General features: G+C 54.8%; 1 protein-coding gene across 2 annotated transcripts in view; it reads left to right on the top strand.

Annotated features, from left to right (window-relative positions):
• The first annotated feature begins 12,728 nt into the window (after window positions 1-12,728).
• The window catches only part of ANXA6 (annexin A6), a 28,569-nt gene continuing 15,876 nt past the window's right edge, over window positions 12,729-25,421 (top strand). For both annotated transcript variants that reach the window (XM_065408978.1, XM_065408977.1), the window contains exons 1-12: window positions 12,729-12,811; window positions 13,544-13,638; window positions 14,015-14,128; window positions 14,533-14,623; window positions 17,453-17,532; window positions 17,628-17,684; window positions 18,505-18,598; window positions 19,725-19,820; window positions 21,136-21,194; window positions 21,764-21,886; window positions 22,595-22,653; window positions 24,956-25,034. In XM_065408978.1, coding sequence (XP_065265050.1) covers window positions 12,799-12,811; window positions 13,544-13,638; window positions 14,015-14,128; window positions 14,533-14,623; window positions 17,453-17,532; window positions 17,628-17,684; window positions 18,505-18,598; window positions 19,725-19,820; window positions 21,136-21,194; window positions 21,764-21,886; window positions 22,595-22,653; window positions 24,956-25,034 — 960 coding nt within the window. In that variant the 5' untranslated portion in view covers window positions 12,729-12,798. The remainder of the gene's footprint in view (window positions 12,812-13,543; window positions 13,639-14,014; window positions 14,129-14,532; window positions 14,624-17,452; window positions 17,533-17,627; window positions 17,685-18,504; window positions 18,599-19,724; window positions 19,821-21,135; window positions 21,195-21,763; window positions 21,887-22,594; window positions 22,654-24,955; window positions 25,035-25,421) is intronic.

Below are 25,421 nucleotides of genomic sequence, written 5' to 3'. Positions count from 1 at the left end.
GGAGAGGCCTCAAAGCTGGCAGGCCTCTTTACCCTGCTCGAGTGGCGTAAAAGGGCCTTCGTGTGAATGAGAATCAGGCCCCTAGTGATTTCAATGGGAATCCTTTTCCTGCCCTTCTCTGGAGCCTGGCCAGACTTGTGCCTTCGTGCCTGGGACCCTCTCTCAGCTGTTTGCGTTAGATCTGGCAACTGCTGAGGGCTGGGCACTCGCCATGTCATTTGAGTCTCTCTCTGGTAGAACCCAAGAGCCCCCTGATGTCGGAGCACGTCCTGCCAGCCAGGCACGGAGCCCCCACTACAGCATGGACCTCAGCTCCTTTGAATCCCAACAGGGCGATGCTGGCGGGATTGTTGGGTTAAAATCCCTGCTCCGGGAGGACGATCCCCCTCCTGAGGTTCTGCTGAAAGGTGCGAATGGCTGCCACCAGGTGAGCCTTTGACTTATTAAAGTCCAGGGGTGTGCCAAGCCCCTGCTTTCAGCCTCAGTGAAAGAGCAATGGTAGTAGGTAGTAAAACAGCTGCAGCTGATGGAGGCTAGGGCTCGAGGCACTAAAGTGCATGGCTAGGCCTGAGCAGAGCTAACCCAGGTAGATTAATAGCGGTTTCCCTAGAGGCAAGTGCAGCGTCTAGGGTAGACGATTGGTTTGCAACCTTTGCAGGCTAGTTGGTTGGAGGCAGAACAACCTGTGAGCATGAGCCAGAAAGCAGAGACACATGGAGGTTCTTGGGCATGCTGGAGCGGCAGAGTGGGGGATTTCTGAGCAAGGAAGCTGCCTGCTGCTGTTTCTTTCTACATCTCCTCTCGCTGTGACTGCAGCAGCCCGGAGACGGAAATGGCTGCTGCAAACAGCGCACAGGCAGGGGGCTTAGAAATGTCACGAGGTGCAAAGCACTGGAAATTGGAGGCCCCAGAGTTCCAGCTGCACACCCTGGAGCTGTTGTAACCCAGGCCTGGCACGTCACCATGCAGCCATGGGTTACGCTAGGACCACATTCAAGTTAAGACTCTTAGTATTTCCATTATCAAGCCCAATTTGTAGGTGCTTGCAAATGGCTGAAAACCCTTCTTGGTGCCTGAGCCGAGAGGCTGCTTCTTTCTCAGAGGAGAAGGAATTGGGCCTTTTATCTTTTCAGAGAGCACAAGGGAAAGGCACCATATATGGTCTGGCTCTTGCTAGATCTCTCCTCACTTATACGGAGGATGCATCCCTCTGCCCCTCCACTGTCCTGCTCTCTCCTCTCATTCACGCCCATGCGGTGCGATACTGACATGGCGAGTGACCACCAGAGGTGCTTGAGCTGGGAGCCCCCACAGGTCAACAGGGCAGGGCATTCTCCATGAAGCCCTGAAATTTGCTTCCCTCCATGGTGGGTCAGAGCCCGGCTTCCTTAGTTAACTTGCCTGCGATTTCCCCTGAATTAGGGTCAGGGATGAGCTGATGGGGCAGAGGGGATCATCATGTTACAGTCATTGGTGGATGTAGCTTAGTGGTGGCACAGGCAGTTTGATCTATATATGAAGAGCTTAATTGTGTTAAATGCTCTTGTGTTAAGGGGGTATAAGACTCATGCCATAAAATTGAAATAAGCGTTATCTCCAGTACGTGCCCCATAATGCACATCACGAGACTGAGGGCAGTGGCATATGGCCGCTGTGAAAACCACCAGGGCTAGCCTTTCCCACCATGCTGTGCCCTACACGGGGGGGGGGGGGGGGGGGCTGGAGTTCTATCTCTGCAGCCTGGAGAGGCACCCAAGTTATCCCTCTCATTGCTCTTGTCCTGGTGTGTATAATGAGATACACTACTGAGCTCTGCTCCCACTAGTGCAGCGAGACGGTGAGGCAGGAGCTGGATTATTTCTCTGACCCCTGTTGCCTTTTCTCAGTGAGCGTGACAGATGGCAGTTTGCTGGTGCACGTTCTTTCTCTAGTGCCATGGGCGAGGGCCACTGGGGGCGAACCAGTGGCTCTCCTGGTGGCCCCTGCCCCTGCCTGGGAGGCCAGGGTGACACCCAGGGGCTAGCCCGGATTGGAAGGCTCTGGAGCGTGTGACGTCGCTCCACCGGAGGAGAGGAAACAGCTGCATTGCAACGAGGGCAGGCTGCACACTGCCATACCGAGTGCGGCTCTGCACAGCTCCTGGGCTGTCTCACTGCAGGCTGAGAAAGGCTGCTCCAGGGGAAGAGGCCTTGGCAGGACATGTAAGTCTGAGCCCGGGAAAAGGGTCGATCCTTAGTGAGAGGGGAAGCTGGAGAGTGCCAGGGCTGATTGCGGGGAAGGGGGTCTGGCAAGCCACTGGACTAAAGGCAAATCAATAGCCCCTCCTGTGTGCATTGCAAAATGTTTAGCGTGCTGGTGAGTTTCAGGGTTATTTGCTCTTTAGAGTAAATTAATGATTATTTATTATTAATGAAAATCACCATAAGTCTACCTGGCACTCTCCAGACGGAGAGCAAGCCCCATTCCAATTCGCTGGGAGTTTTGGGGAACTGGGTAGCGTTTCTGTAACCAGAGATGGCTGGGAACTGGTGGGTGTGTTCCGGGCCCCTTCCCCGGGGTGTTTGAGTGTGTGCAAAACCCAGCCACAAGGATAAGCCTTGCTTAGCTTTGCTTGTCCCAGTATTTGGGCAGACGACAGAAAAAGACAAAAATCCCAGTGACATACTCCTTGGGATACGGGTGAAATCCGTGAACTTGGTTTGGGGAAAGCGGATTCCCAGGGAATTTTACCCTCCTGTTTCATAAAACGTCCCGTGCAATAGTTATTTTATAATGTATATTTTTAAAAGATTCATGACCTGGCGGGGAGATGCTTGAGCTCTGGGACATTTCTTGGGGAGCTGGGATCACTTGTCCTAAGGCTTAAGGTTGAATTTAAAAAAAACAGACTGCATTGGATGTGTAGCGTCCCGTGTCTCTGTCTTCTGAGGTGGCTCGTGCATCTTTTTTTAACCCTCCCGATGTTTCATTTGCCGCCCTACAAGGCACGTCTTTTAACGTGAGGAGCCCCAAAGGGCTGGTGCAGGAGGTCCTTGAGCCAACGCCCCGATTCCAGGGGGATGGGTAGAGCCTGTGGTTTCACTTTTGCTCCGGGAATGACTTTCTGAAAACCCCCTCCTGTCTAAAGCAGAAGTAAACCCCTCCTGAGGCAGGCAGGGTGTGTTCTCACAGTACCGCTGCCAGCCTGCAAGCTTTCAGAATGACCCCTAGGCCTCTTGTCTCTCTGTCCATGCTGCACCCTGGCATGAATCTGCAGGGCTGGGAAGAATGTAAAACCAAAGCCCTGCAGCTTAGAGGAGCCGTGCAAAGGCGGGCCAGGCTGGCCGGGGCCGTGAATCCGTCAGTGAAACACAGGGGCTGGGGCTAGCCTGTGCACCACGGCTTTCACTGGCCCTTTTGGGGAAGGGGAGCTCAGGACAATTATCCTGCCACTGTACCGAGGATTTAAAGGATGTGGGGAGGGGCTGCTGAGTGCCCAGAGATCCTGGATGCAACAGGAGAGAGCTCTCCGCTCTAGTAAATTATTTATTAGGTGCTGTGAGAAAATCCCTATAAGCTCTCCTAAAGCATAATGAGCAGTGAATCCTTTTGTCCGCCCAAGAGCCGGCAAACATGGACACACCGACACCGCCTCCCAGATCCCCCCCTCCCGCCCCCGGCCATCAGGGCTTTCCGTTGATTCCCTTGGTCTAGGTCGCTCTTCCTGGTGTTCAGCAATCAGGGAACGAGCTGCGCTTGCCAGGAGAGGCGGCAGCCCGAATGGTCGTGTGGGGCCGGCCCCCCAAGTAGGGGTCCCGTCTGCCCCTCGTCAGCTCACGTGCTGCAGGCGCGAGTCTGTGCGGCACAACGGCGCGCTGACTATTTCATCCCCCATCGGCCTGTCTTTGTCTTCCAATGAGTGTCCCAAGTGGGGATCGGCTCTTGCCGTTGGTCTTTGCATAGCTGGACCTTGCCTAGGCAGTTGTCATGGGAGAGGCGCCTCCCCTAGGGCCAGGAGGATGTTAAAAAGCAGTGCTGGATGGAGCTGTGGTGACTCCGGCATGGGCCTGCTCCCATCCAAGAACGGGGATAATGCGGAAGGCCAGCTGCAACCCTGAGCAGCTGCTCGTTCCAGTGAGGTGGTGTTGCCCCAGACGGGATCCAGGTGCTGTCGGGAGTTATCAGACCCCAGTGAGATGAATTTGGCTGTGTCTGTTGCACATTTCTCTGGGGCTGCATGCAGAGGTGGGAGCCAGACCCGGGGTAGGTGATCTGTATCAGAGGAAGTCAGGCAGGAAGCTTTCATAGGGTACAAGTCTCTTCATTTCCTCGCTGCAGTATTCACAAGCAGCCCCCTCCCCCACCCAGGGCCCCAGGGAGGGGCCCCATCTATGCAAGTACCCTCGCACAACGCCACCCCCTTTCCCTTTCAGCATAGCTCTGCCCCTCGTGGAGCTGTGGCAGGTGCTGGCCACCCTTTGCAAAGCCTGTCAGTTCAGCTGCTCTGGGCCCTGAGCCCTGCACGTTCCTGGTATTTCACTCTCTGGGCTTGCTGGCTTCAGCATTTGTGGATAAAAGCCCGGGTTTTGGAGCTGGCCCCGAGAAAATATGGCAGGCGATGAGCCTCAGTGAAAGCCCACGTCAGCACCCCCCTGGGCCTGGCCAGTGCAGACCAGCAAAACTGCAGAGTTCTGTGCCTCTTGGCCAGTTCGTGGTCAGACAGCGCAGCGCGTGCTGCTGGAGGCTGAGGGGTGACTCCGGCTGGTTTTTGGATCCCTGCCCTGCAGCCAGACTGCAATGCAGGGACAGGCTGTCAGCCAGGAGCCAGCCAGGCCTCTTCCTGCAAGCCGGGCTCTCTCATTGGAGATCTGAGCTGTGCGCTCTCCACCCCCGCCAGACATTTCTCTCCCACCCTCTCTGGGCAGAGCTGCAGCCAAGAGGGTGCCTTCAGAAAGAGGATAGGAAAGCAAAGGGGGCTGAAGAGGCCGCTGAGTTTCTCAGCAGAGCATAAGAATCATAAGGAATTCTCAGAATCACAAGTAAAACTGTGACGATGCCGGATGCTTCTGTAGCATCTCAACACACTTAATTCATGTTTGGAGAGCACCGCAACGCTCTCCGGAGACAATACTGTTATCACCATTTTAGCAAGGGGGAAACTGAGGCACGGAGGAGATTAAGTGACTTGCCTGGGGTCACCCAGGAAGTCGGTGGCAGTCAGTCAAGAAGAGAACCCAGGACTTCTGACTCCTCGCCTCATGAGGAACAATGAGGCAAGCCCACCCTTCCTGCTGCCCCTGGAGATGATTGTGGTGTCCGAAATCCAGCCGGACGACCTCTCCACAGGCTCTTCTGGGGCTGTGCGGGAGAAGAGCCTCCTGTTTGAATGCAGTTCGCTTTGGCCGTTCGCACACAGGCTTTGTGGAAGTGAACAGGATGGAAAGTGAAATGTATTCAACGTATGTTTTTGAAAAGTGCTCCCAGCCCGAATTGCTGCTCTGGGGCTTTGCCACTATTGAATTTTCCTGCAACATGGCGCGTTGGCTCCAGGAAGTTGGGGGGGGGGGATACGAGTTGTCCCGAGACCCGATGGGTGTCAGATAACACTCAATAGACTCATTCATTTCCAGGCTCCGTTATCCAGCTGCTTCTCTCCCTCCATCATCCTCTGCTTCTCTCTAGTCCCGAGGAAAATGAAAATGGCTCCCCCTCTTTGGTGAATCTCCCCCTTGTGGGGACGGGGTGTCCGTTGCCTGGTGACCGGCAGTGACTTTAGCGGTGAGGGCTTGTTTCCGTTGGTGTAAAATCTATCTTAAAGTAGGAGTAGGGTGAGCTGCCATGGAAACCGAGGTGCATTTCCTAGGTTCGGGTCTCTGTATGTCTCTGGCATCCGACTTGATTTCTAGTCTAGATGGAGTGAGGGGCCCGTGAGAGGGAGCTGCACAGCGCACTGCAGACCTCGAAATGTGGCACTTGGTTCTAGCCCCGGGCTCCCCGGAGAAATAAGGGACTGATTGAAGCTGAGGCGGGATTCTGTCTCTCGAGGGCCTGTGGGATGAAATGGTGAACAGGGAGCGAACCAGCCGCTCTCTAGAACGCAGCGCAGCCCCATCCCACCCTGCCGGGTCTCTGAACACAACACCCCACTGCAGGGGGTCTGGATTGTGAGGTCGTCACTTGTAGCAGGGGCTTCCTCCGTCAGGCATTGACCTCTGCTGCTGCCTCAGTTTCCCTTCTCCCCCTGGTAAGCATCCCACTGCAGGCGTAGTCACAATAACCCTCCCCTGCTGGGAGTTTGGCTTATTAACAGCGTTCAACACACAAGCCATCCGCCCAGCCTCCTGTGCATCACAACCTTTGGTGTAGGGCTCTTCGCTCTGTCCCTGATGAGGCTTTCCCCCCATGGGCCTTCTCGCCCCTAACCTCTCCTCTCCAGCTCCTGCCCACTGGAGGCTTATGCTTGCCGGGACTTCTGCCTGGGAGCTCTGGAGAGCCCTCTCCAGCCTGCTCTCTCTCTCACACGGGCCCCCTATACGCTGTCGCCCGGGACTCACTTGCCTCATCTGTGCCAAACCAGGCGAGGCTGAGCCCAACTCTCTTGTGTTCTGAAAGGGCCAGCATTGGAACTGGTGCTCTGGGACGTGTATGTACCCGGGGGCCACTGCCCTGCTCCCCCAGCCACCCCTGTCTCCCTGGGTGGCTCTCCTGGCTGGCAGGGTTGCCCCAAGATTTTGTAAGATGTGTCTGAGTGTCTTGCGATATCTTTGGGGCCAGCGCAGCATCCTCTCCTCGTGGGGATGCAGCCCCTTGCAAAATAGGATCCTGAACCCCGACTGGGCTGTCTGGACACTATCGCAGTGCAAAGGAGGATGATACGCGAGCTGAGCTCACCACAGGGCGATGCCAAGCCAAGATGGCATGACGTTGTTCCAGAGGAAAATGTCTCTGAGACGGTTGGCGTTCCGCTGGCTCCTAATATCAAGTGCTGTCCATATCGAGCACGATTCTGAGGTCCACGCTCAGGGAAACTCCAGTTGACTTCAAGGACTTTGTAAAAACGGCTGAGCATGCCAGGATCTGGCCTTCGGTTTCCACTCCTGATGATCCTGGGCTTGAACGGGGCTTAGATTCCACATAAAACCTGTCTGCTGGTATGGTGGGTGGCTTTCTTGGGAGAAGCCAAGCACTGGAATAGCAGGGGGTGGCGCAGGCCAGGCCTGAGATGCGTTGGCAGAATCCTGGAGTAGAAGCTTGTTCAGCGCTGCCTGCTCTGTACCTGTCCAGAGTAATTTGTTCCTCCCCTAGAGGCGTTCTCCTGTAAATGACGTAGGTAAGAGAGAACAGCTGGGAAAGCAGAGGGAGAGGAGAATACAAGGTGACTGGAGCAGTAATAGGGGAGCTTTTGTATTTGTGGCAAAAGCTGAATCTTCCTGACATGCTCCTGTGGGGTCTGGTTGTTTTATTGTAACACCTGTTGCCATAGCAGTGCCGAGGTTTAATTACAGCAAGATGAAAACACACAGGGCCTGATCCAAAGTCCATTGAATTCAGTGGGAGACTTTCCATTGACTTCAATGGGCTTTGGGTTGGGCCCATCACCTACGTAAATTAGTGCCAGCAGAAGGAGGTCTTAAAAATTGAACGGGGCCATGACAATAACTTGTCGCCAGCAAAGCTATGGAGACTGAGCGTCCGACAAGAGACAGAACACCCCGAAGCGATCAGCCAGGGACAAAGCAGCCATGGGCCATTGTGTGATGCTGCCCAAACATGGGCTCTGGGGAGGGATCATCTCCCGCCAGCCATGGAGAGCTCAACCCTACGAAGCAACAGCAAGAGCATCTCAACCACTCAGGATGCAGAGAGGGAGAGGAGGTCTCCTAGGTAACCAGGTCTCCGGCCATTCAGCGCAAGACTTCAGTGCTCTGTGCTGAAAAGCCAGTTGCTCTAGCAGGCTTTCCATTGGGGAGCGGGCTGTCAATGGCAATGTTCCCCAGGGACCACGCTGTGCTCCTTGCTGACTCAAGTGCAACCTACTTTGTGTTTCTTCCTTCCCTCCCATCCCCTTCCTGTGTCTGTCTGTGCCAGGCTGCCTGGCGCGGAGCAGAACGCCAGGGACCGAGAGCGAAGCAAAACTGGCTGCAGATAAAGAGGAACCTGTGCATCTGCTGCTCTCACTGGTGAATGCTGATTTCTTGGAACGATGCTCCATGTGCCCGCGCATGGCAGCAGGATTTCTGCCCTCCAGGTCTATCAATACATGCAGAATGGCTCTAGGGAAGAGAGGGGATAAAGGGCAGAGCAAATCTGCGCAGCATCTCTGCCCGACAGAGGCATCCGTGCCCTGTAGCAACTGTATTGTGTGTGTGAGCTTGGCCAAGCCTCGGATAGGGGCCAATAAAGGACATAACGGACCAAATGTCTGGCCTCGGTTATGCCGGTGTAAATCTGGAGTGGATCCCCTGACTTCAGTGGAGTCACTCTGGAATTTACATTGCTGTGACTGAGAGCCCAACCCCCACCAAAGTCATAATAGCTGTTGGGTGAAAGGACATTTTGCCTGACGTTTTTCTTTTCTTCTGCAGCTTCCTCTTCCTCCTCCCTCGTTGATTCTGACCCAGAAGCCATGGCGCCCACAGGCAAGGTACTGTACTAGCTGTAGCCCATGGGACATGTCGTAGCACTGGTTACCTCCTGCCGACTCCTCTGCAGAAATGGAGAGGCTCAGGGATCCCCCGTGCACCATTTTGTCCTTGGGACAGATTCACTGGTTCACTCCAGTGGTTTTGTGCCTCTCTGGCAATGTAAAGCAGCCAGTCCTGGTTAAAGGATTGGCTACCAAGAATCCATCCCATATTTTGCCAGGGGGCCATGTTAGTGAAGCTAACAGGTTGGTACAATCCACCGACCCAGTTTATAATTCTTGCCATAGTGGTACTGGGTAACTCAGCATTTCTGCTCAGGGTGGGGGCAGTTTCTTTGTAAGGCTGAGAAGCAGGAAAGCAACCACAAGTTGCTTTTCATCCGGGAGTCATGAGGCTTGAGATCTTGCTGACAGACACTGTTTACGGTCTTTCGTCCTTCGGCTAGCACTCTGTGTAAACACAAAGCAGAGGCACCATAAGATCCAAATGATTGTGATCTGAGTGGGGCTGGGAAGAAAGACAGAGGGGAACACAGATGGAAAAAAAGAACTAGTAGGAAAAGAAAGAGAGAGAGAAAGAAAGAAAGGAAAGTAGAAATAGAAGAAAAAGGGGGGGGCGAGGGAGTCAGGAGCCTCTGTGGGGACAAAAGAAGTGGCGTGTAGCACAAACTTCTCATTCACCCCGGGGAGGTTATAGATCAGACCAGTTCATGGCCTTCAACCCAGATTCTGGTCTCAGCCACCCCAGTGTAAATCTGGAGCAACTTCCCAGAAACCGAAGGACTGACTCCTGATTCACACTGGTCTAATGGGGATCACAGCCTGGCCCCACTTCCCTGGTTTTCCAAGCAAGTGGTGCAACCCATGGTTTTTAAAATGCCGGGGGTGACGGTTGTGGCTGGATGCCAGGTGGGCGCTGGAAGCTCGAGAAGTTCTAATCCAGAGCTTGTTGCCAAACCTTTTGTTGTAGTGTAGACAGGGGGAGGAGGGGGGCGAGTGTGAGCGAAGGGAAGGGTCACCACCACTCCTCTAGCCTGGAGCAGGGACAGCCATCTGGGGGTGACCTTTAACAGCCACAGGTGGGGGCTGTTTGCTACAAACCCTGCACTTATATCGGATTGGGGGAAGGGTCCTTCCGCCTGCTCGGCCCCATCCTTAGTGGGCACTTCAGCGATCCCACTACGTCCCAGCCTGGCCTCTCATCATGCCTAGAGGAAACCGATCTGGCAACTCCCCTGAAGGAGAACAACTCCATTCTGCTAAGAGAGCAAGTCCCTTCGCCCTCTGCCATCTGGCAGCTCCATTAGCAAACACCCACGCGCTGCCGAGCTCCGGGGAGGCGGAGGGGTGGAAAATCCCCTGTCTCTGGTGTCAGTGAGGTCTGCACGCACCCACGCCTGTCACTGCTGGAGGGCTCCTGCCACCTGATCCCTCGCAGCCCCCATGTGCACCTGGGGCTGGCGCTTCTTCCCGCTGCAACGCGCCCAGTAGCCACTGGTCAGCGTGTGTTATGTCTCCCTCTTGGTGCCCGCTCCACACAGGGTGTGAGTCTGTTAGAGCCCCTCGCTAGACAGCCTGGCTGCAGGGCCTTGTGCTCCTGGATCTAGAGGGCCCAGTTCAATCCCGGTGCTGGCCAAGATGGTGGCTGTCACACTGGCAAAGGGTCAGCACCGCTCCCCTCCCTGGGGGTGTCCAGGTGTCCCCGCAGGACATGTGGGTGGGAAGCTGGCGTTCTCTCATCTCATCCACTGGGGAAGTCCTGTCCCCCAAACGGGGGAAGTCCCTTAAAGCGACAGACAAATATTCACGCTGTAAAGAAAGTGACCCCCTCCCCCCCCCCCGAGAGAGAGAGGTGGCAAGAGCATAGGGTGCTGGGCAGGTGAGCATGTGCACCCAGGGATCACTGGGCCCAGGGTGGATGCTGAGGCTGTGTGAGGAGGAGTGAAGCTGTGTAGGGAATTCGACTTCCACGGAGCAGCCTGCCTATTTATAGCGTCAAGGGCTCCAGCTGTCTAGAGGCTGGTGTGACTCAGAAGTGGGGGATGGGAGCAGGAGGGAGTCTTATAGCCTATGCACTAAATAAAACAGCTGAGGAATTGGGGGGGAAGAAGGAAGGCTGCCTCCCAGCTCATTCCCAGCAAGGCAGGAATGGGAGTGGGGGATGTTATTGCCCCAGAAAGCTCACTACTAGCATGGAGCAGCCTCTGCTTCCCCTCCCCCCCATTCAGTGCCAAAGGGGCCCTCCATTCCTACTAAGTGCGTATATATACAGCACAGTTTCGGGCTCCTGCATTTTGTTCCCAGCTCTGCTACTGACGCGCTGTGCAGCCTTGCCCATGGCACTTAGCCGCTCTGTGGCTCTGTTTCTCCACCGGGCTCAGAGTGGTGTGGCTGTGAGGGTGAACAAGTTAATGTTTGTAAAGCACATTGGGACTATGAAGTGCCCTGTCAGTGCTGGGTACGATTAAACCTCTGTCCGAGTGGCGGGTGCTGAGTGTGCCCCTGCCAGCGTGATCTATGCCACCCCAGGCAGAAAGAAGTTCTGCTGGTACCTGATTAGCCACCCGATGGGCCCCTGCTCTGAGCTCTCCCCTGAGATGAGTCTCCACAGAGAACACGCCCCACCCCCACACATTCTGCGGGAGTCGGTGACAAGTGACTCCTTTGCCGGTGGCTTGGCCTTGTAACGTTTATTCACGTCTCTCCAAGGCATTGGTGCGGGAAGCAGCTCACACAGGGAATAAGGGACCTCAGGGGCTTTGTTACGGGAAAGCAGGGATAAAGCCTTGCCCTGCCGATGAATCACCCGCAACACGATCCTGCCCTAGCAGCAGGGAGAGTGATCGGCTTCTCTTATTAGCCATGCCAGAGACTGTGCACACGGCCAGAGCAGAGGTGCTCTAAGAACAGGCTCACGGTCTCCTGCTTGAGTCACCAGCCCCTACTGCCTCCCCACACTCTAGCAAAAGCGATGCTACTGCTTGCTTTTTGAAGAGCTGCTTCTCCCTGCTGTGGTCTCTCTTCAGTTCCTTGAACTGAACCATTGTGGTGGTTGAGTGCTGCTAATCGGGTGTCATATCTGCTGTCCAGTAGGGCCTCAGCTGTTTACAGTTGTCCTGCTTCCGTGTTCCTGCACAAGCTCTTTTGTAGATGATTCTGCCTCTGTGATGGCTGATTCAGCACTGGGCTGAGAGGAAGGCGTCGGTGGCTAAAAATTAGCCAGGCACCGGGAGGGAAATCCGAGTTTCTCCCCAGTTTGACTTGACTTCTTCATTCTTAGACTCTATTCCTGGGCTATAACTGTGCATGGTGACTTGATAGCAACACGGTGCATAGGAATTGCCACGGTGGGTTGGACCATGGGCTCCACCTAGTCTAGGATCCCATCGCTGACCTCAGCCAGTACTAGATGCTTCAGAGGAAGGTGCGTGAAACCCCATAGGAGTGATGGGACAACCTGCCCCTCAGGGAGCCTCCTCTCAACCCCCCGCGGCTGGAGGCTGGCATGTGCCATGAGGCAGGAGGCTTTGCATCTCTCCAAAGCATTTTATTTTTGAGGGTTCACTAGAACAACTCTGGCTGGGCCTGCCATCCAAATCGATGGCCACGCTCGCCTGGTTAGTTGTGCTAGAACGGCAGAGCAGCCGCGCACACTGGAGCAGCTAGGACTGCAGAGACTAAGGGTGAAGGGAGGATCCTGGGGTCTGATCCCTGTGGTTAGAGCAGGCCCAGCTGCCTCAGGGGCCCGGAGCACAGATGATTGCCGCACTGTTGGCTGCTGGCCGGGCTGAGCTGCTTCGCTCCGGAGAAGGGCCAGGCTGGAGCAGAAACAAAGGCCAGGTTCCATCAGGGCACAGGGAGGTGACTCGTCTGGGAAGCTCCCAGCTGTTGGTGGATCTGGGCCCTGTTTCACCGGAGTCCCCCTGTGGAGGCTGGGTGAGAAGCCCAGTGGTGGAATTCAGCGGTGGCTGGGTGGATCAGATGTTGGGTTTGCCCCACGCGTTCACGTTGCCGCCCTCATGCCAGCTCTGGCCAGGCGGTGGAGAGGAGCCTCCAGCTGGCACGTCCCCATTTGTTTTCTTGTTTCCTCTCTCTAGGCTGGCAGGTACAGGGGCTCCGTGAAGGAGTTCCCGAACTTCACCGCGAGCCAGGATGCAGAGGCGCTGTACAATGCTATGAAGGGGTTCGGTGCGTACTTTCCACTGCCGCCACGCTTTGGGCCCAGTCCAATGTCCGTTGTTAGTGGCTTTGGAGCAGGCCTTGTGCTGGCATTCTGGGGCGGCATGGCCGGGTGTGAGCGGAATGGAGGGGTGACACTGGATGCCCTGATTGTCCCTTTTCTGATGGCAAGGGAGAGCATTAGGGGGAGAAGGCCATGAAAGCATCTCCTAGCCCTTCAGTATTGCCCCCTCCGGTGCTTCATCACCTCCCTGTGCCTCCATGTAATTGGTAAACGAGGATGCACAGTGCATGTGTTTTCAGGGCACTGCTGCCTGTTTTTGTAGGGTGCTGGAGTCGCTTCATGATGCACAAACAGCCTTCCTATGGGAAATGTCCCATGGCTTATCTTGGTGGGGGGAAGAGGCAGGCAGAAGGCACAGCGCTTCAGTCCGGATCACCTGGGACAGTCTCTGGTGCCCCAGTGCAGGATCCCCACGGGGAGAGCGAGTGATTAGGGCATTCCCTGTGCTAGCGTGCTATGCCCCCCCCCCTTCCCCAGTGATGTCCCTGAGACCAATCAGTCCATTACCCTGGTCCCAGGTAGGCCAGCCGTGGATGGGTGCGCCCTGGTCGCAGCTCTCTGTCCTACCAACTCCAGCACAGAGCTGGAATCCGCTTCTGGTCCAGGCAAAGCTGGATCTTAGAACAGACCCAAATCTAGGCAGTGGGACGAGGGTGACTGACCGTGTCTCCCTGCAGGCAGTGACAAGGAGGCCATACTGGACCTGATAACATCCAGGAACAACAAGCAGAGAATCGAGATCAGCCAGGCCTACAAATCGCTCTACGGAAAGGTAACCCCAGAGAATCAGACGGTGACACATCCTGCTCTGTGATCCACAGGAGAGGAAGCCTTTGCTGTGTCCTCCAAACCAGAGCATGCAGGGTGTACAGCCCCCTGCTTCTCCCTGTCCCTGCCAGACTGGCAACGGGCACACAAAGCAAAGCAAAATCATTGGGAAAATTCACTAGCTAACGGCAGGGGGGGGGAAATCCTTCCGATACCCATGGCCAGCCCGGACTCTGCCAGCAGCCCTGCTGAGAAGGTCATGACCTCCTCCCAAACAGCTAAGGAGGCTGTCTTAATAAGTCCTTTCTCCCAGAGAGTCTGCCGCTCATGGATCCTTCTCTCTCTCTCTCCTCACACTCCCTTCTGTGCCCGGTGGCCAGGACCTGATTGCAGACCTGAAGCGGGAGCTGGCGGGGAAATTTGAGAGGCTGATTGTGGGTCTGATGCGGCCCCTGGCATACTTTGATGCCAAGGAGATTAAAGACGCCCTTCAGGTAAGGGGCAGGAAAGGGCACGCTCTGACCATCGTGGAATACAGTATGTGCTACACCGGGGTTCTCAAACTGGGGGTGGGGACCCCTTAGAGGGTCGCGAGGTTATTACGTGGGGGGTCACGAGCTGTCAGCTTCCACCCCAAACCACACTTCGCCTCCAGCATTTATAATAGTGTTAAATATGTAAAAAAGTGTTTTTAGTTGATAAGGGGGGTCGCACTCAGATGCTTGCTGTGTGAAAGGGGTCACCTGTACTATAGCCTAGCTCTGGCCGCTGCCTCTAAGGGTGGGTGTTCTTATCCCCGCTCCCCGACGCAGTCCCCCAGAGGCTGCCCTTCTCGGCTGATACCCACCTGGCGTCAGCACGTGACATCTCACGCGGTGGTTGTGTTTCCTGCCTGCAGGGCATTGGCACCGACGAGAAATGCCTGATTGAGATCCTGGCATCCCGGACCAACCAGCAGATACACAACCTGGTGGAAGCCTACAGAGACGGTTAGCATGGGGGACAAGGGCGTCCCGGCTTCTCTGGGGCCAGGAGGCCAGCAGTCACTGCCCTGTGGGCAGGGGAGGATTTAAGTCAGATGGGGCACAGGTTCACCAGAACTAGAATATCCCCCAATAGCCTCTTTCTCTGTGTTCCCCCTCCGCTGCTCCTGAGATGGACTCCTCCACTCCAAACTCTGTGCATGCTTCTCGGGGGCACCTGCCTGCATCCTCGCACGTGGGTGGGAGAAGGTCTTGCACTTCCCAAATGTTGCTGTTGCCTTTGTACTCAGCTTTCTGATTGGTGCTGGGCAGCTGGAGTTAGAGAAGCGAAATATCTTTCTTTGAGAAGAGAACTGATTTTTTAGACAAAGGAAATGCAGTAGATCGAATCTGCGTGGATGTCAGGAAGGCATTTGATACAGTTTCACATGGGAAATTATTAGTTAAATTGGAGAAGACGGGGATTAATATGAGATCTGAAAGTTGGATAAAGAAGTGGTTAAAGAGGAGACTACAATGGGTCGTGCTGAAAGGTCAACTCTCAGGCTGGAGGGAGGTTACTAGTGGCGTTCTCAGGGGTCAGTCTTGGGACCAATCTTATTCAGCATTTTTATTACTGACTTGGGTACAAAAAGCGGAAGTGTGCTAATAAAATGTGCAGATGACACAAAGTTGGGAGGTATTGCCAATATGGAGGAGAACTGGAATATCATACAAGAAGATCTGGATGACCTTGTAAACTGGAGTAATAGAAATGGGATGATATTTAATAGTGCAAAGTGCAAGGTCATGCATTTAGGGATTAACAAGAATTTTTGCTATAAAATGGGGATTTATCAGTTGGAAGTGACAGAGGAGGAGAAAGACCTGAGTGTATTTGTTGATCCCAGGAGGATGACTATGAGCTGTCAATGTGATGTGGCCATGAAAAAGGCTAACACGGTCCTGGGGTGCATCAGGCAAGGTATTTCCAGTAGAAACAGGGAAGTGTTAGTACCATTATATAAGGCACTGGTGAGACCTCATCTGGAATGCTGTGTGCAGTTCTGATCTCCCATGTTTAAGAAAGAGGAATTCAGTCTGGAACAGGTGCAGAGAAGGGCTACTAGGATGATCAGAGGAATGGAAAACCTACCTTATGAGAGGAGACTCAAAGAGTTCGGATTGTTTAAGTGGTTCTCAAACTGTGAGTTGGGACCCCAAAGTGGGTCGCGACCCTGTTTTAATGGGGTCGCCATGGCTGGCTTAGACTTGTTGGGGGCCAGGGCTGAAGCCTGACTCTCATCACGCAGGGCAGAAGCCAAAGCCCGAGGGCTTTTCAGCCCTGGGCAGCGGGGCTCAGGTTACAGGCCCCCTGCCTGGGACTTAAGCCCTTTGGCTTTGCCCCCACCCCCACCTAGGACGATGGGGCTCAGACGGGCTCAGGCTCCGGTCCCCCTCTTGGGGTTGTGTAGTAATTTGTCAGAAGGGGGTCGTGGTGCGATGAAGTTTGAGAATCCCTTTAGCCTAACCAAAAGAAGGCTAAGGGGAGATAGGGTTGCTCTCTATAAATACCTCAGAGGGACAAATACCAGGGAGGGAGAGGAGTTATTTAAGTTAAGTACCAATGTGGACCCGAGAACAAATGGATATAAACTGACCATCAACAAGTTTAGGCTTGAAATTAGGTGAAGGTTTCTATCCATCAGAGGAGTGAAATTCTGGAGCAGCCTCCCAAGGGGAGGAGTGGGGGCAAAAAACCTAACTGGCTTCAAGACTGAGCTTGATAAATGTATGGAGGGGATGGTATGACAGGACTGCCTACAATGGTGTGGCCTGTCAGTGACTGCCTGTAGCAAAAATCCCCAACGGCTGGAGACGGGACACTAGCTGGGGAGGGCTCTGAATTACTACAGAGAATTCTGTCTCGGTATCTTCCTGGTGGGTTTTGCCCACATGCTCGGGGTCTATCTGATCGCCAGATTTGGGGTGAGGAAGGAATTTTCCCCTGGGTCAGATTGGTAGAGACCCTGGTGGTTCTTTCACTTCCTCTGCAGCATGGGGCAGGGGGTCACTTGCAGATTTAAACTGTGAATTCTCAGTAACTTGAAGTCTTTAAACCATGATTGGAGGAAGTCAGTAACTCAGCCAGAGGTTAGGGGCTGGGTGAGGTTCTGTGGCCTGCGACGTGCAGGAGGTCAGACTAGATGATCACGATGGTCCCTTCTGACTTTAGTAAGAGTAGCTGAGTAAGGATATACACTACCATTTTAAACCTAACCAGTGTCCCTTAAGTGACTTCCCACAAGATGTCAGAACATGTTAGTATTGGAGCTGAGTGGGTCTACTATGTACTTAATTTTCTTTCTTGATATAGGAATTAGATACAGTGCTCCTGTCAGAGAATTTCTAAGTTATTACCTGCAAAAAAAAAATAGAGTTTTCAGTTGCCTAAGTAGCTCCTGGAATCATGGTTAAAGTTGTCCCTTCCCTCCAAAAAACCTGAAATGGTGCCCCTGTTGGCAGGCACAGAATTTGTCCCCCCCCCCCATGCACAGCACCATTGGCTTGACTGGAGCCGCCCCTAAAAAAGTCAAACTATGGTGATGGGGCTGTGGGGGCAAGGGGAGTTGTTGGCAGGGGGCAGTGCCTCTGAAATGGGTTTGGCTTGTTTTGGGCTTGCTGTGAAAGGCAGTGCAGCTTTGATTGCATCTAAGAGAGGGGTGGCATGCTGGACAGCAGCTCCACATACATCCTTTGAATCTGGGGTCTGGATTCTGGGAGCCTTGTGTTGGGCTCCGGCCTAACCTGAATACAGAGCTGAGGTGCTTTCCATTTTCCTTTCCAATGCTCCAGCCTACGAGAGGGAGCTGGAAGCGGACGTCCTGGGAGACACCTCGGGCCACTTCAAGAAGATGCTCGTTGTTTTGCTTCAGGTAGGTTGATCTGTCCGCCCCTCCCCATTCCCCCCGTCTGTCCGCTGCCCTCATTCCTCTGTGACTGAGGCGCTGGCCTCTCGTCTCTGATGCAGGGCACGCGGGAGGAGGACGATGTCGTGAGCGAGGACCTGGTGGAGCAGGATGCCAAGGTAAGTGACGCTGAATTGAGACTGGCTCACTTCCCTGGCAATCACTATGGCACAGCCAGTGACTGGGAGGAAGAATGATGGGTCAGAATGAGCTTTCCATGGCACTGGCTGCGTCCCCAGCTGGTTCAGATCGGCGCGACGGTGATTTGTACCAGCCGAGAACCTGGCCCCTCCGACTTCAGTTTTAAGCACATTTTTTGTAGTTTATTCATTGCTCTGCTATGTGTCTGGGCAGCTAGAAAGGGGCCCAAAGCCCTGGCTGCGGACACCCCATTCTGGAAAAGTTCAGCTCTGACTTCTGCAGCTCAGGCCCATGTTTATCACCCCCTCTTACAGCGTTTGAGAGGCCGTGTGGACAAGAGCCACCCAGGAGCTGCTTTCTAACTGAGTAGAAAGCTTCACAAACACACATGGCTGTGGCCCAAACAGGATATGAACCTAGGTCCGTACACACACACACACACCACACACACACACACACACACACACACACACACACACTCGCTCTCTTCCAGCCATGTGCTCTTGCAAGGTTGTAACTGTTTTTACTGCACACAGACACAGTGAGATATGGCGGGGGAAGGAAGACAAGACAAATCAGATTTTGAATTGATAACGTCCCTATAGATGAAGTCAGTTAAACAAATGATCGAGCCTGAGACCGGGAAGGAGCTTTGCCTTTTGTAAGCAGTGGCATTAGGGTTTGGAGCTGGCACTGAAGGCAGGTGTTGAGCGTGTTTGTTCTGGGTTGCGTTCTGGGTTCAGGATTTTAGCACTCTCTGACTCTGGGCTTTTGCTGCTGTTTTCGCCTTTCTGCAAGGATCTTTTGGAAGCTGGCAACCTGAAGTGGGGCACAGACGAGGCCCAGTTCATCTACATCCTGGGAAACCGAAGCAAACAGCATCTCCGCCTGGGTAAGCTGTTTTCAAAGCGATCATAAGATCGCCAAACCACAATGCTCCTCCCTCCCCACAAAGCAGCTAGCTGGTCCTTGCAGATTCTGTGTGGACATGCCAGCCAGTCTGGGCTCTCGCCATCTGGTGGTCACGCCTGGGAAGGACAAGTAACCGTTTTCCATGAGATCTAATGAATTTTGAGGGAGGAGACCCCGGTGCCCATTCCATCTCTGGCAAAATCTTATCGGGCTGTTGCTGGGGGAGCCCTGAATGCTCCTTTTCATCTTCTCTCAGGCCTCATGGCTGCAATAACTTGTTCACCCCAAGAGATTTTGTTTCTGTAGAAGTGCTTCGTAGCTTTCATTATTGTCATTGGTGCCTCTGCTGATTAAAACCCAAATCATTTAAGGTAGTTGCCTTAAAAGCAGACTTGCTGTGAAAGTAGTGGAGTAAACCAGCCACTGGATGGCCGCCTTCATGCTGTAGTGTCCAAATGACTCGCAATCTGGCTAATGCACAAAGGAGGGGAGTGCGCCTGTCTAACCCACTGGTGAGTGGGTGTTACAGGCAGTGGCGGTGGAGCCATTTGTATAGTGGGGGTGCTGAGAGCCACTGAACATAACAGTAAACCCTGCATATGATGGAAACCACTTCAAGCCGGGGGGTGCAGGTTACAGGGACCCTCTATGCTGGTACACAGAGGCTATGAGTTGTTACAGCCCCAAGCCATAGAGTTTGGGGGTTTTAGCTCAAGCTGTAGGAGCCCACGCGTTTAGTTCTGGAGGTCCCCGGTTCAATCCCCAGCGTGTCAGCTGAAGATTTCAGGTGGCCAACACACTCTCGGTGGCCAGTGGGGGAGCACCACGGGGAACAGCTGCAACCGTGGCATATGGCAGTGAAGAGAAAACACAACAGATTAGTTCCTCCTCTCACCCTCCCACGCAGCCATGGGCAGGGTTCCTGAGAACAGCCGGACGCTCTTGCCAGCCAAACACCTAAAAGGCAATAATCCCTCCCTCTGAGAGCCCCTAACATGCAGAGTGGTGTCTGCTCCCCCACAAAGACGCTGGCCTCCATTTCCCCCGCCTCTGGGCCATGCCGGTGTGGCTTGTGACGGGGCCTCTCTCCTGCTTTCACCCCACAGTCTTTGACGAGTATCTGAAGATTTCCGGGAAGCCCATCGAGGACAGCATCCGGGGCGAGCTGTCCGGGGACATTGAGAAGCTGCTGCTGGCAGTGGGTGAGCTGGTGCTGTCTGGTGGAGGGGCAGGGCCGGAGGAGACGCTTGCACCAAAAGGGTCAAACGGGGGGACTTAAGGTGAAGGGCCCGTCTCCCTATTTACACAGCTGAAGAAGAGACCTGAGCACTCACCGATACCGTGATCCCACTGACGGCACCTGGTGGTGTGGGTGCTCAGCACCTCTCAGAAATGGGTCACTTTTATTTCGGTGCCTTAACATGGATTATGGGGCCTACTCCAAAGCCCATTGAAGTCCATGGCAGAATTCCTGATGGTATCAATGGGCTTTAGATCAGGCCCCAGGTACCCATCTTGAGGCACCCAAGTTTGAAAATTTCACACTAATCCCTGTGGAAAAACACAGACTGGGTCCCCCCATGTATACGAATGTGGGACTTGCCCGACTGCATGAGGCCAGGGTCTGTCAAGTCTGGTGTCCTGTCTCGGAAAGAGATTCTGGGCGGACAATCGTTGGTGCTAAAACGTGTAACGTTCCCCTGAGCATGCAGGGAATGGCTGGAGAGCCCCGGACAGCGGAGAGGAGCCCGCAGCGAGGCTGACTCGTGGAAATATGTGCAAACCCCTGCTGTGTCACCGGGCCAGCTCCGCGCTGTGCGTGTAAATGCAAGCCCAAATCCTGCAGTCCTCCTTCAGTCCGTACCCCCGTTATTGTAGAGGGTAAGGAAGGAGGAAGAGCTGGGAGGGTCCCATGTCTACAGGAGTTACCTGTAATCTGCAACAGGAAAATAGAGCGCCAAGATTTGACCCACCATTAAAAAGACCTTTTCCGGCTATTACATCACAGCAGCATCTGCGATGCTACGCTCATTTCTCTCTAACTAAATTAGCCATCAGCTGCGACATCTGAGGCATCACAATACAGTAACTCATCCTGGCTCTTTAGTGGTGACCACTGTCCTGTAGGTGGGTTACAATACACCTTAGAGGGAGACCACTGTCCTGCGGGGGGGTTACAATACATCTTAGAGGGAGATCACTGACCTGCGGGGGGGTTACAATACATCTTAGCGGGAGCCTTGGGAATTATACTGGGACAGGAGGAATACAGACACGGTACAGGGGAAACTGGGGGTGGGTTAGGGAGCAGCATCTAATGTGGTGTTGGAGGTGTGGGGAAGAGACCGAGAGCCTGGAAGATTTGAAGGAGTCAGCCGTGCCCTGAGCTGGAGCGCTGTGGTTAGAAGGGCTAAGGAAGCCACTCTGCTCTGCTGGCCAATGGGGAGCCCTGTCTGTCGGGGTCACTGGACTCTTGTGACTCTTCTTGTTTTTTCACCTTCGTTGTTTCTCCTGCAGTGAAGTGCATCCGGAGCACCCCAGAGTATTTTGCTGAAAGGCTCTACAAGGCCATGAAGGTGAGTGGTGCAGGACGTTCTCAGGAGCCCAGGCTCCGCAGGTGCTGTGTCAGGGAAACCCCACTAGCGAGGCATGAACCCCATTTCCTTTAGTCTGTGAGAGGCATGGGGCTCTCTCTTCCGGGCGCAGGCCTGGCAGGGTTCTAACACCCGGGCGTGGGCAGGGAGAGTTCAGCAGAGCGTGGGACAGAGGGGTGGGAACAGTCTGGGCAGATTCATTCTGGCCATGGAAATCCGAGCCCAGCCTAGCGTAATGACACTGTTGCTCTCCTCTGAAACTGCGCTCTAGGAGAAGATTGCAGAGCTCCAGGAGAATTAACCTTCCAGGGGCTTGGGGACAAGCAGTGTAAATGAGCAGAGATTCTGACAGTGGGCCACGGGGACATTGACTAGCTGGCATTCGGCTGGTTTCGCGAGTTACTGGGAGCCCAGCTGGGTGACCAGTGCAGAGAGAACCCCCCGTCCAGGGTTTCGCCTCTTTCTGAGCTGGCGAATTGTCTGCAGACAAGTTGTGACTTTCTGGCATGATTGTGTGGCTAAGCCGTGGCCTGTGGGGCCGTCTGTTCCAGGGGCTGGAGACCAAGGACAACACGCTGATCCGCGTCATGGTCTCCCGCAGCGAGATCGACATGCTGGATATCCGGGAAGTGTTCAGGACCAAGTATGAGAAGTCCCTGCACAGCATGATTAAGGTAAAAGGAGGGCACTGCCAGGAGAATACCCAGTAATTCAGCTTTGATCCCAACCACATACGTATGGGAGACACGTGGGGCCAGGGAATCCCATCCTCTCCCCATCTTTTGACAGTGTGAGGAGGGGCGGCAGGGAGGTGGGCTTGGAAAACCAACAGGAGAACATTGGGGAGCTGTTGGGGTTGATTTTGGCTGTGTGAAAAGCTCTCGTCAGCCTCTTCTCTGACGCGCAGAACCCCTTAATCCCCACTCGCTGCTGAGGCAGCTTTAGGGAGAGACTCTCCGATGCTCCCTGGAATCGTCCCTCAGGCATTTTTGGAAGGCTCTGACTAGATTTTTTTCCCCTCCTGGTCTGGACACCCCCAGAACTGCAGTGAGTTCTGGGGTTCCATCGCCCCCGGCTGGCTAAAGCTCCTTCTAATATGTTACCACACTGATTTGTTCTTGAATCCACAGTGTGGTGGATGGTGGCACCCCAACCGGCCCCCCTCTGCCTTGTGCCATGGCTTCCTTTGGAGAATGCAGCCAGGAAATCCCCTCCCGCTCATGAGCTGCTTTGTGAGACCCAGCGTCACACCCCTCTCCACCCGGGGGAAGCACATGACCTGCTCAAGCTAGACAACCCTGGCTGGGGCCTGGCTCTGCGATGTGGCTAGAGGTCTGCCCTGTGCACGCATGTGGTTTTAGCCTCTGCCTCTTCCTTTGCAGGACGACACGTCTGGCGAGTACAAGAAGGCCCTGCTGAAGCTGTGTGGGGGAGATGATGAGTAAGCATGCCTGCCACGCCCGCTGCCTACCTTGTACTGTCCCGCCAGTGTCCCTCGGGGTCTATGGGGAGGCCAGACTCTAGGCTCTCCAGCCTCCTTGACTGGAGCTCCATCTGGGGCCCTGTTGGAGGGTTTCCACTGCAGTCCAGGGAAAGGCACGGAGTGCTGGTCTGGTGCCAAAGTGGAGCATCCACATCATGGGCTTGATCCTCTGTCACTGACGTCAATAGGAGCAGGTCCCGTAGTCCACATGGTCAGCACAACCAGAGGGGTTATAGTCCTGTCCCAATCCCCTCATTCCCCCTCCGCGCCCCCAATTGTTGCCTCTAGAGGCCCCTGTCAGACGTTGGCTTTGGGGGAAGCCCCACCTGAGCTGAAGCGTTTGTAGCTGCCCGGTCCGTGGGCTTGAGGGAGCTGCTGAAGGGGTGCCGTGGTATCCCGTATCTCCAGCTTGCACTGGGACGGGACCCCCTCCACATCTGCAGCTGAGTCACTCTCCCGCTGGTGACGTGCCAGCGCGAAACAGCCTCCTTTCATAGGAACTGCCCCTGAACGCAGCTGTAAAAACCCAACCCAGCTCCCCCCACCCTGCAGGGACGGGGCCATTGTCCAAACACATGTGAGCCCCAGCCTTGTTCACAGTCCTGCGGTCCCCCCAGTGGCACCCGATCGCTGCCAGCTGGGGGAAGGCAGCGACGTGAACGGGGGAGCACAGTAGATGCAGGATATGGACTAGAGTGGGTCCCATGCTGTAAGCAATGGTGGGGGGAATGCTTTGTCCTTGTCCCCCCAGTGCTGGGCGCAAGGAGCAGAGAAACCTCCCTGCCCTGTTCCCGGCCCACCAATCCCTCAGGTTATGCAGCCAACGCCTCGTCACCTACCAGTGTTCCAGAGCGCAGGGAAGCAGCTGAACCGGCGATGCAGTGCACCCCGAGTCATGGCAATGCTAGCGTGAAAAACACCTCCGCCCCCCAGGCTCAACTCACCCACCCCATCCGGTCGCTTTATCCTGACAATGCACAAAAGCCCCACTATTGTCTCAGCAGCTCTGGGTCACGCTAAGATTTAGGCTGTGGGGAAAGGGCTGCAGATTTGGGTTGGGATGCTGGCTGATCTGTCCTGAGGGGCATTTAGGGACTGGGTTAGAGTGGCGGCTGATTTGCCCCCAGGGGCATTAGGAACTGAATTGCAGTGTCAGCTGATTTGGCTTGGGGGCATTAGAGATCAGGTGATGGTGTGGGCTGGTTTGGCTTGGGGGCATTAGAGATCGGGTGACGGTGTGGGCTGGTTTGACTTGGGGGCACTAGAGATTGGGTGATGGTGTGGGCTGATCTGGCTTGGGGGCATTAGACATCGGGTGATGGTGTCGGCTGGTTTGACTTGGGGGCATTAGAGATCGGGTGATGGTGTGGGCTGATCTGGCCTGGGGGCATTAGAGATCGGGTGATGGTGTGGGCTGATCTGGCCTGGGGGCATTAGAGATCGGGTGATGGTGTGGGCTGATCTGGCCTGGGGGCATTAGAGATCGGGTGATGGTGTGGGCTGATCTGGCCTGGGGGCATTAGAGATCGGGTGATGGTGTGGGCTGGTTTGACTTGGGGGCATTAGAGATCGGATGATGGTGTGGGCTGGTTTGGCTTGGAGGCATTAGAGATCGGGTGATGGTGTGGGCTGATCTGGCCTGGGGGCATTGGAGATCGGGTGATGGTGTGGGCTGATCTGGCCTGGGGGCATTAGAGATCGGGTGATGGTGTGGGCTGGTTTGGCTTGGGGGCATTAGAGATCGGGTGATGGTGTGGGCTGATCTGGCCTGGGGGCATTAGAGATCGGGTGATGGTGTGGGCTGGTTTGACTTGGGGGCATTAGAGATCGGATGATGGTGTGGGCTGGTTTGGCTTGGGGGCATTAGAGATCGGGTGATGGTGTGGGCTGATCTGACTTGGGGGCATTAGAGATTGGGTGATGGTGTGGGCTTGTTTGGCCTGGGGGCATTAGAGATCGGGTGATGGTGTGGGCTGGTTTGACTTGGGGGCATTAGAGATCGGGTGATGGTGTGGGCTGATCTGGCCTGGGGGCATTAAAGATCGGGTGATGGTGTGGGCTGGTTTGACTTGGGGGCATTAGAGATCGGGTGATGGTGTGGGCTGATCTGGCCTGGGGGCATTAGAGATCGGGTGATGGTGTGGGCTGATCTGGCGTGGGATCACTCAGCGGTTGGGTTATGGTGCTGGCTGATCTGTCCTGTGTTGGTGAGTTCCCCAGTTGCTCACTGTCCTTGACGTCCTATCCCCTCCCATTTCAGCGCCGCAGGTGAGTTCTTCCCTGAAGCTGCGCAGGTGGCCTATCGGATGTGGGAGCTTAGTGCAGTCGCTAAAGTAGAGGTCAGAACCCACTCCAATCCCTCCTCCTCTGCTCCCTGCTAGCTTGGAAATCACAGCTTCCTCCCTCTGCGCACTGGCACCTTCTAACTGGCTGCTGCCCTGGCCAATCAGACGTCTGTACTGTGCATATTAACACGAGGTTTCCCTCGAGGTTCTGATTTCCAGTGATGAGTTAACCCCAGAAGTGCTGGATGCTCCCCCCCACGCGGCAGCAGCACGTGTATCTACTAACACATGTTGCTAACACTGAAATGCAAGCCTGGTGGATCCTGCTGGGTGCTGGTGCTGTCCAGTGCCATGTCAGCACCGTACACTGCGTGCAATCTGGAGCTTGGCTTCAGTGCCTCACGGAGGTCTCCTGCACATGCAGCAGTGGGGCTCAGGGGG

The sequence above is a fragment of the Emys orbicularis genome, chromosome 8 (genome assembly GCF_028017835.1).
Source record: "Emys orbicularis isolate rEmyOrb1 chromosome 8, rEmyOrb1.hap1, whole genome shotgun sequence".
NCBI classification, from domain to species: domain Eukaryota; kingdom Metazoa; phylum Chordata; order Testudines; family Emydidae; genus Emys; species Emys orbicularis.
The sequence above is the reverse complement of the archived record's forward strand: the minus strand, read 5'-3'. Positions and strand labels throughout refer to the sequence as shown.